The sequence below is a fragment of the Sceloporus occidentalis genome, unplaced genomic scaffold (assembly GCF_023333645.1).
Source record: "Sceloporus occidentalis isolate IW3139 unplaced genomic scaffold, rSceOcc1.0.p SCAF_7, whole genome shotgun sequence".
NCBI classification, from domain to species: domain Eukaryota; kingdom Metazoa; phylum Chordata; class Lepidosauria; order Squamata; family Phrynosomatidae; genus Sceloporus; species Sceloporus occidentalis.
This window is the reverse complement of record NW_028316987.1, coordinates 35,232,490-35,242,643: the sequence shown is the minus strand read 5'-3', so window position 1 is coordinate 35,242,643 and position 10,154 is coordinate 35,232,490. Positions and strand designations below refer to the sequence as shown.

Here is a 10,154-nt window from a genome sequence, read left to right as displayed (position 1 = left end):
GAAATGGTCAGTGAAGTTGTGGTTACAAGGGAGTTACTTATTCTCTGTGATTGGTCCTAATGGCAAATCTGGCTAAACCACTGTGAATCAGTGGAAGTTTCTGAACACCCTTCAAAGAATGACCGGAGATGCTCCTGGACATCTTACAAGTCCAGGAGCAGGTGAAATTTGCACACTAGCCTTAGTTGTGCAAATGTACTCCTTGTCACTGCTGAAAGCTGGGCATGCAGGTTTGGGGCTGTCTCTGGGAGTGCATCCCAATGCTTATAGGAGAAAACAAAAAAGATATTATTGAATGCCTGGTTTTATACACCTCAGATTTCGGAGTGTGTGTGTGTGTGGAGGGGGGGGAATGCCTGCCAAATGCACAGTAATTAATCCATCATAAATACTAGCAATTTCTTCTGAAAATGATGTGAATATGCATCACCGATTTAATTCATTACATTTCAGATGTGTTGACAGCAGCTTGGTTTATTTTCTGGAAAGCTCAAGGAAGGTATCAATGGATTATTTTTTTTAAAAAAACAATAACAACAACATCAACAACAATGGAGTAATGTTAGTGGTTCCTATCTGCAATAATCTAATGCTGACAGAGAGTAGTATTTTATTTAGTAATTAACAGTGTAAAGGGGAGAGAAGCTGTCATGTTGGTTCTTAAGCTGGGGAATGTGATGAAAGATGATATCTCCGATCTCATCCTTTCCACTTGTTTAGGATTGTCAGGATGAGAAATGTCAGCATTATGAAAGCTCAGCTCTGCTCTTGATATGATAAAACCCTTCAAAAGCCAGTCTCTCTCTCTCCCTCCTCCCCTCCTTTCTCTCTCCCTGCACTCGCTTCTTTTTTTTTATTTATCCTGTTTTGTTAGATGGCAGAAATATAATTCTTTTCTTTCTTCCTATTATAAGCCACCATTTTTGTTTTATTATATGTTTCACAACCCCTAATGTCCCACTGAAAATTACCTTGTTAAATGACAGTGTTTCAAAGCCATGAATCCTCCTCCCCCCCACTCCATTTCCTCTGAGGTTTGAAACAGTCAACAGACTGTAAAGAATAAATAATAAAAAAGTATTGATTATTTTGATGACTGTGAGATTCAATTAAGTATTAATTTTGCCCTCCAGTGGACCTATCAAGGTATTCAAAAGGGAGGATTCGGCTTGAACTAAATGCACACTGAGTGCTTCAGCCTTAAATAGGGAGAAAATGTGTTTACCTACAGTATTTGAAGAAGAGTGCATTGATGCACAGAGTCCAATATTTAAGTGCTGTGCAAATTAAACCCTGGTGACAGTGACATTGTTTTCGGCAATATGAGTATTGACTAAAGAAGTGCATTTGATGACAGTTTAAACTATTTGTATTGATTAACATTTTCATAGATTATCATGTGTCATATCAAATTCACTTTTCAGACATGAATACATTAAAAAAAACCCATAGGCAACCATCGACCAATGTGCGAATGGGCAGAGGGAACATGCTAACCAACCTTCTTGCACGCTGGTCACCTGTTCTCTGCATAAGAACCATTTAGGCATGAACTTAGCAATAAATAGTTGTGGGATCGCACAGGTTCACTTGTTTCTTCTTTTCGTTCTCTTCCTGCCCACCCCCCAATTTTTGTTTGTTTATTGACAAAGCAAACAACTACCTTTGGAGATCCTAACTGACCCCTTTTATCCCAACCCCCAAAACCTCTGAAAAAGAAGAGAAAATAGATTTAGCTAATCAGGAAAATATTTAAGACAGCCTACTCATATATTGCATACATGCCTGTCCATTATGGAAATATAGTGCCCAAAGCACAAGAATGATTGCAAACATTTTGTAAGTATTCTTCACAAATTTTGTCTTTTAAAAATGTGTATGTGTTTGTTTCATTTGTCTTTATACAAATGGGAGATTATGGGCTTTTGAAGCCTAATCACCAAAGATAGAAGGGTAATGCTTTTTTCTTGTCTTTATTGTATCTAATTAAATGAAATATTTCTGTTTTATTTTAAAATTGCTATGTAGTGTTGTAGAAACATTTCTGTACTGTGATCATTGCTGTTTTGCTTCTGTTTTGATTAATGCTGTGCCAGCAAAAATGCCTTTTCTTTTTGAGGGAGAACTCTAGGACGTTCACAAGCTTTAAAAAAGAAATGCACTGCTGGACCAGCCGCCCCCCTCCTTTCCACATTAAAGTAAAGAGAGAGGCATAAAAAAAATGTACACACAAAGAAGCACATCCCACAATTAAAGCTGTGTTGGTTATGTAGCTTTTACTGAAGTTTTCTCTCCAAAGCATCCGGAATGTCTCACATGCTAGTTGAGCTTTAATAGGGTGGGGAGTAATGGAAAACTCATTGGATCTGTAATAGCTCTTCACTTGACTGCAGCCAGCAATAACAGCAGGAGCAGCCAGAGATAAGAGAAAGAGAGAGAGAGTGTGTGTATGTGTGTAAGAGAGAGAAAGGGGAAGAGAGAGAGAGAGAGGAGTGGGAGACAGAATACACACACCAAAGCTGCCACTTTCCCCCCCTTACTCTTTTTCCCCCCATCCTAGGATCCAATGATAGCTGGACAAGTCAGTAAGCCCTTGCTGTCACTGCGGAGTGAAATGAATGCAGAGTTGAGAGGTGAGGACAAGGCAGCTGCTTCAGACAACGAGCTGAATGAGCCCCTGCTTGCGCCTGTGGAATCAAATGACAACGAGGACACTCCCAGCAAGCTCTTCGGTAAGTCTGTCTAGGTATTTCGTGTTTGGAGTGTTGTTGCCTCTGCATTGGTGCCACAGAATCAGAGAGACGAGAAAGTAGATAAGGTGACAGTATTTGGTGGAACCAACTTCTGCGGAGGAAGAGTGCGCTCAGCCTTTCTCTGTCCAGTTCCAAAGAGAGTGCTTGCCGACTGACAAAAGTTTGTTCTGAGAAATGCCATTGCATTGTCAATTGCAACTTGCCACTTCTGGGGTAGTTCTACCACAGTCCCCTTGACATCAGTGGGATGGCAGCAATGCAACTCTTGCTCAAGTGGTCCATAGGTTCCTTTCATTGTACCTTTTGGATATTAGTGTTGTCATGTTGTCCAGAAAAGTAATCTTCTTCTGACTTATTTGATGTTGTTTAGATTAGCCGTGTTGATTGAAATTTGTGGAAGTGCAGCCAGAGATGCACATTTTCCTAGCTAACTTCTTTAAAGCCGTTTGATCCGCAGCAAACTTTCCTTAAGCATTTTGAAAAGCCCTCCCTTTTTCCTTTTGTTTGTGGAGCTTTAAAAAGGAACCATATTTCTGTTATCTTCTATTATTATACCATTATTATTATTATTATTATATATTTTATATATTATTATACCATTGTTATCTTTTATTATTATGCCATTCTAAAAAACATTTGGGGATAATTCAGTTCAAATTTAAAAATTATTGATTGTGTGTTTTTAAATGAAGGCAGGAAATCAAAAGACATTTTGTTGCTTGGAAAGGTATTTTACAATTTCATTTAGAAATAAACAGTCTTTCCTCCCTGGTCGCATAAGAGTATATACTGTACATTTAAACAGCTGTATTAATAGCTAATAAAAATGTAGCCTTTCAGGAATATTTGTTTTATATTCAAAATCAAAAGAAAAAAGGAAGTGTGGCATTTCAGCTCAGACATCTGTCGTTCAAACCAGTGACACCCTGTAAGACAACTCAAGCAACTGTAATCTCTAATCAGAAAAGGGAGCAGAGCATGTTTGGGGGTGTGCTTGAGTGATAGATGTTGATATACATCTATGCCGGAGCAGCACTACATATTACAATGTGACATTTAGATTTAATTGTTTCCAGGTGCAACATTTCAAGATGAACATTAGCAAGCATGTATGGGAAACATACATTGTGTTTTTTTTAATATATAGAAGTGTCTTCTAACTTTAAAAATACAATTTTAAAAAAAATGTAAAAGGAAGCTGGAGATATGTTCAGATGTCTGTATTTTTGCTACAGCATGAAGCTGTAAAATGATTTTTTTGCAAGAGGGCCATGCAATATTGATCAAAAGAGATAGATGCCCTATCATTTTTAGAGAGACAGGTAGATGCACACATATAATGAAATTCTATTACATGGTCAAAAGAGTCATAATAGCTGAATTACATAATAACTATTATAAATTATCATTTCCATTTAAATAGAACTTGTTACTGATGCTTATTTGTATGAGAAAAACTGGGGGGGGGGATTCTTTTCATATGGGAATATTTAGCTTTTATCTAATTAAACTAGTTGTCTTCAGCAAATAAACTGTAATATTTTTTAAAAATTGAAAAGCCTGTATTACAAACTAGAATACAAACAATTTAAAAAGATTCATATAATTTGAAGAAATAAAGATTGATAAAAAAATATCTGCCTGCTTTGGGAGTTCAAAAATCAGCACAATTTACTTCTAAATTGATAGACAGATATCAGCAACAGTCTAGAGTTGTTTGAGATCGTTTTTTGTTTAAGGTTTGGAATATATATACACAAGTATCTGTATTCTAGTCTGCTGCTGTTTATGCTGAATGCTTCAGGTTTTATAATAAAGAACAGCTCTCAACACATCATTCTACAGTTACTTATGGCAGAAAACTTCTGTTTATCACTGCTGGAATTAAAAGTGACTTCTTTGGTAGTTTTAAATTTTGATATAATTGAATTGCAACAAGTCAATTCATGCTGAAAAGTGTGCAAAATAATTGACTCTAAATTTAATTTTTTAAAAAAGATATGCATGAGTCTGAACACTATTTACTTAAATACTTTGCAATCCCTTTGAGTTCAGTGGCTGTTAAGCATTTAGCCTGGCAAACCCTTACTGTCTACTCAAAAGTAAGTCCCATTGAATCCAATGAAGTTTTGTCCCAGGGACGTAAAAGTAACTAATTTTGGCTGTATGGTGCCTTGCTATAACAGCAACAAAACTGCAGCAAGATCATGTCCTGAGGTTGCATGTATTTGAACTTGCAGAAAGCAACTAATGAAGAGTCTTTGTTTTTCTGTATGAGAAAACAAAGTCCTACATATGCACACCTGGAAATAGAGCCACATTGATCTCAATAGAACCTTAGTCTGACTTCTCTCTGATACGTCAGATTGCTCTGTTACAGCCCTACCCTTTACCTGGCTATTCAGAAGGAAGACATATTGTGATCAATGAAATTTAAATACAGGTAAATCTGCTTTGATACCGCGAGGAAAAAGCGGAATATAAATCAATCAATTATTATTGTTGTTGTTGTTGTTATTATTATTATTATTATTATTATTATTATTATTATTATTATTCTCTGTTGCTTTCAGTGACAGTGTTCTGTGAAAAAAGCCCTTCCACTCCCCTCTGAATAGCCTTCTGGGCTATTATAGCACCTTGTACTTTTCATTCAGATTTTATACCTGTAATTGCAAGCTTTAAGAAAAGTTGAAGAAGGAAAAAGGAGTTACACATTGGCTTTAGTAGGTAAGAATGCTCTCTCTCTGTGTCTTTCTCCCCCCATATATATATATATATATATATATATATATATATATGAGGGAGAGAGAGAGAGAGAGAGAATATGTCAGATCACAGTTAAGGTGAATTCAGAATCCTTCAAAAATTAGGACTCCACTGTGAGTGTTCGATGCCATTGATCTCACTTGTAGCAGTTTCCCAGTGTTTAGAAATATGTATGCTATATTAATTACTCTATGGTCTAGTTTCATAGTCATTGTGCTCTATTTCAAGAGTATGTGTCTTTCACTGTTTTGCTAATCACCTTTTTTATAACTGTATAAAATTTGGGAGTCTTTTATCAGCTGTATATGCCTTAGTATGAAAGAGAAGGAGGTGAAATAATGGTGGAGGCCCTGAGCTTCCAGAATGTCCTGTGTGGCAATATCTCACAGTTTCCCGCAATTGTAGTGTTAGATGGTTTTATGTGTTAATATCTGATAGGACATGGTAGGAAACTGGCTTCTTTCCAATAACAGTAGCTCCAGTTTCAGGTGGCAGAGATTCAGGATTAAGATTGATAGTACTCTTTCTTCTTTCTTTTTGTTTCTTTTTCGGCTACAACACATTTTTGGCTGGCCTCCAAAATGTACACTTTGCCACCAATGGCAGAGAAATCAAAGACAACAGCTTTTCAGGCGTCAAGGATGCCAGCCTGAATTTATTCAGCTTTCAAACAAACATTAAGCACTTTGATGCAGTTCAGCAGCTAATATAAGATGATTTTAAAGCTATAATATTTCTCCATCCTTATTGTGTATGATGTGTGTATGAGCCCATGTGTGGGAATTCAAACACACACAAACAAACATGTACACCCCCCCATATTATATCCTGAAAGTTCCTTTCTTCAGTGATTTAATTCATGAGATTATCATCTTATAAATATTTGCTATCTCCCCCAAATCCTTCCACATTCACATCTGAGGAATGATCACTATAATAATTGTTAGTACAGTTTAAAGTGAAAATGAAAGTTCTAATAAAGGAGCTTGTAATCTCCAAAGTATTACATCAAGAATAATATTTTCCTTAACTGACATACTTATAAAGGGCTTTCCTTAACTCACATACTTACAAATTACACTAATGTAGGATGAATCTAGATTTTGTTGAGAAACATGAGATTAGAGAATTCCATATAGTATAGAATGGTACATAATTTGTGGGTTAAGGTGTGGATAAAGTTGTATTTCATTAAGAACAAGGAGAAGGTTTGCTGAATAATTGAATTTTGACATATGCGGCTGTTCTAAACTAAGTATGTTTTCATTGCAACATATCTATTTTCAGTTTGTGATATTGACACAAAACACAGTTCCTTTAAATGTATGTACCATGTGATCAACAGACTTTTCACCCCCACTAACTAAACAACAAAAAAGTGATGGTTAAATCTTTGTTGTGGTATTTCTACATCACGTCATTGCATTTAATTGTAGGCCTTGACCACCAGATGTGAATCTCAAAGGGTATCAAAGGTAGAGACATGGTCTTATTCTGTGGTGAGGATGTCAAGACATAGAGGCTGGGTACTCTTTCTGCCCACTACATCCATCCTGTATGTCTTTTACCTATATGCCAGAATAAAGTTATATCAGAGTTAGGAAAAAATATTGTTATTCTGATGGCATACAGTTTCTCTTCTATTGGGTGTAGTGTGATTAGCAGCATTTTCCCCTCTCTTTCCCCTCTGCTCCCAAACGCTCACTTTGTGTTGCTGTACCAAAGAAAGGCAGTTACCCAGAACTGAGAGCAACTTCATTTAAGTAGGAGTTGTTTGGTTTCCATAATCAGAGCAAAAGATTGAGCAGCCGCTTATGTCAGCATTGAGAGCCTATCACAAAATAACATAAGATCAGGCTGTTAGGATTGAAACATGAAATTTGGATCTATAAATGAAGTACAAATATAAGCCAAAAATCTTTAATTTCCAGTCCAGCTGACAATGAAATTAAGGGAGTCAGTGACCTTACATTTTGGATGGCCTTACCAACAATTGTTCTATGTATGTAAGCCTAATTACATATATATGATTGTGTTGTTGATAACTCAACAATCTTAAATTCATTTTGTTAATTTTCAGACTTTCTCATTATCAGAACTGCAATGTTTGGTTTTGGTTTTCTAGGAAGGATTCCCCCCCCCCCCCCCCCCATTGCAATAGAGAATAAAATGTAGTCTTTGGTCATGGATACTTATAGATGGGTCACCTTAACTGTATGCAAGCATGGATTCCATTTGCTGCCATTCCATCTGCTGCCATTACACTGGGTTGTGTAAACTTTACCTATGATGGAGGTATGGTATTTTAGGCTGGAAGTACTGGGAAATACTAAAATAGAATGTTTTATTCTTCTTTAATAAAATGTATACCAACATATTCTATACAAAGTTATATAATTTTTTAGCCTAGGCATGTTCATAGGTCCCATCGATTTCAGTGGGTTTTACTAGATGGCATACTGGGAGATCCAAAATTAGATCTTCGGTAGTGTTTTTTATAATTCAGAATACCTGAGAACTACCCAGACTGGAGTGTGAGAACAAGGTTGGGGAAGTGCATCTAACTTCCCCCCTGCACCATTTATTTAGTCTATTTACTCAGTCTCTCAAAGTAGGCAGATATCAGAGCTTAGCATTTTGATGTGAGACCATATATACCTGTAACTGTAAAGTAAGTCTAACTGTTACATTTACACTTTTAAAAAATATGATGTTGTTCCTTGTTAAGCTGCAACAGTAATGCAACTTCATTATTCCTTAGCTTTAGCATTTGCATATTCATTTCAGTCCTTTTTTGCATAACTGAATGTAAAAGACACTCCATGGGAATTTTTACCTAGGTCTCAGCATCACATTGGTCTGGTTCTTATTCTTATTCTCCATTAAATGCCAGTGTTAAATATGGGAATTGTGTGGTCCTGCAGAAATTGTTGAACTCCAACTCCTAGTGCCTCACCATTGGCTTTGTTAGCTAGGGCTGTTGATAATTAAGCATGGCTTTTCTTACGGAAAAGGTTAGGACTTAAAGTGCTTAACTGTTTTTGTTTTTTTAAAGAAAACCTTCATTCACTTGCTGTCCAAACCTTACAGAAATCTGGAGAGACAGAACATCAGCAAACCCTAGCAGCTGTTTATGTTGACTTTTGGTGCAGATGCAAATCACAAACTAAATGCAAACTAAATCCAAAAACCAAAACCGTTTCATGTAGTGTAAAAATTGTTATCTTACTGTATACCCGACATCTGCTCTTGGCCAAAGTACCAGGAAATAATTGCACATTAGGCCATACTTCTACATGTACTGTATATATAAACAAGTGTTAAAGGCAGAAGTATCAATGTTGGGTGACTTGCAAGTTCAGTTTGGGCATGTTATTTTCTTCAGCAATATTTACATAATAAATATCTATATTTCCTACCTGGCATGCTTTTGATGCATAGCAGATATAGAATGGATCTAAAATTCAATTAACAGATGCAGTTCAGATTTCTTGATGCTTAAAAACACATGAATCACAGGTAATTGGGGAGGAGGGAGCACAAATCAGTTTGATTAGAATTTATTGCATTAGAACTAGTTTCATATATGGAGGCAGAAAACTCCCTAAGATTATGATTACTTAAGGTCCACAGTAAGGGCATTGTCATTTTGTTCAGAGAAGGGACAGAAGTTCACATTTCAGTTGAGTGCAGTATATGACATTAAGCTGCATTATAATTTTTTTTAACTTGTTTCACTGCCAGTAGTTCCAGTATTGACCATGGTCTTCGTTTAGAGGCTTATCGCATTGGTTATTAAATCAATTTACCTCTATCCAGTTTAAAGCTGAGTGTGGGTGGCATCCTGATCTCATCAGATGTTTTTCGCCACCAAATCTGCCACCCGAATACAGCCCTGGTCCATCCCTGCTTCTAGAGCCTCTCCGCCAGCCATTTTCTTAAGTCAGAAAACAGCCGGATCCAAAAAAAGTTGGGGGGAGCGGCTCTGGAAGCGGGGATGGACTTGGGCTGTATTCAGGTGATAGATTCAGTGGTCAAAAACATCTGATAAGATCAATATGCCACCAAATTCAACTTTAAAATGCATAGAGGTAAATCGATTTAATTACCAATGCAATAGTTTATAGTTTCTCCAGCCATCAGAAGAACTCTAAAATCTCCGACCATACTTTAGTCACAGTCTATAGTTTGCTCTGTGTGTGTGTGTGTGTGTGTGTGTGTTTTATTTTATTTTTATGTATATTTTTTTAAACTCTTACATCGTTTAATTGTATTTCAACCTGTGGTATAAAATTAAGTTATGTTTTAAATTGGAATTTTGTAATTGTGCTGGCCAAATGGCTGTAATAAAGTTTGTTGCTGTTGTTGAATTGTATTTTAAGAGGGGGGATTGAGGGTTTTGGAATACATATTTTTTAATCTTTGTAAGCCACCCCGATTGCATCTTGTAGAGGGGCGGGATATAAATAAATTTTATTATTATTATTATTATTATTATTATTATTATGCCTCTTAGTTACAAGATGCATCTAAAGGACATAATTTTTCTATCAGGGAAGTCTGAGAAAGATCAGATATATGTTCTCTGAAGAGGTTTCTCTGTTGTTTCAAGAACAGGAGCACTTCAAAAAA

The 10,154-nt window shown here is 36.3% G+C and overlaps 1 protein-coding gene across 3 annotated transcripts in view; it reads left to right on the top strand.

Annotated features, from left to right (window-relative positions):
- Positions 1–2,566: 2,566 nt before the first annotated feature.
- POU6F2 (POU class 6 homeobox 2) overlaps positions 2,567–10,154 on the top strand; it is a 317,088-nt gene continuing 309,500 nt past the window's right edge. For all 3 annotated transcript variants that reach the window (XM_089531272.1, XM_089531270.1, XM_089531273.1), the window contains exon 1: positions 2,567–2,732. In XM_089531272.1, coding sequence (XP_089387398.1) covers positions 2,567–2,732 — 166 coding nt within the window. The remainder of the gene's footprint in view (positions 2,733–10,154) is intronic.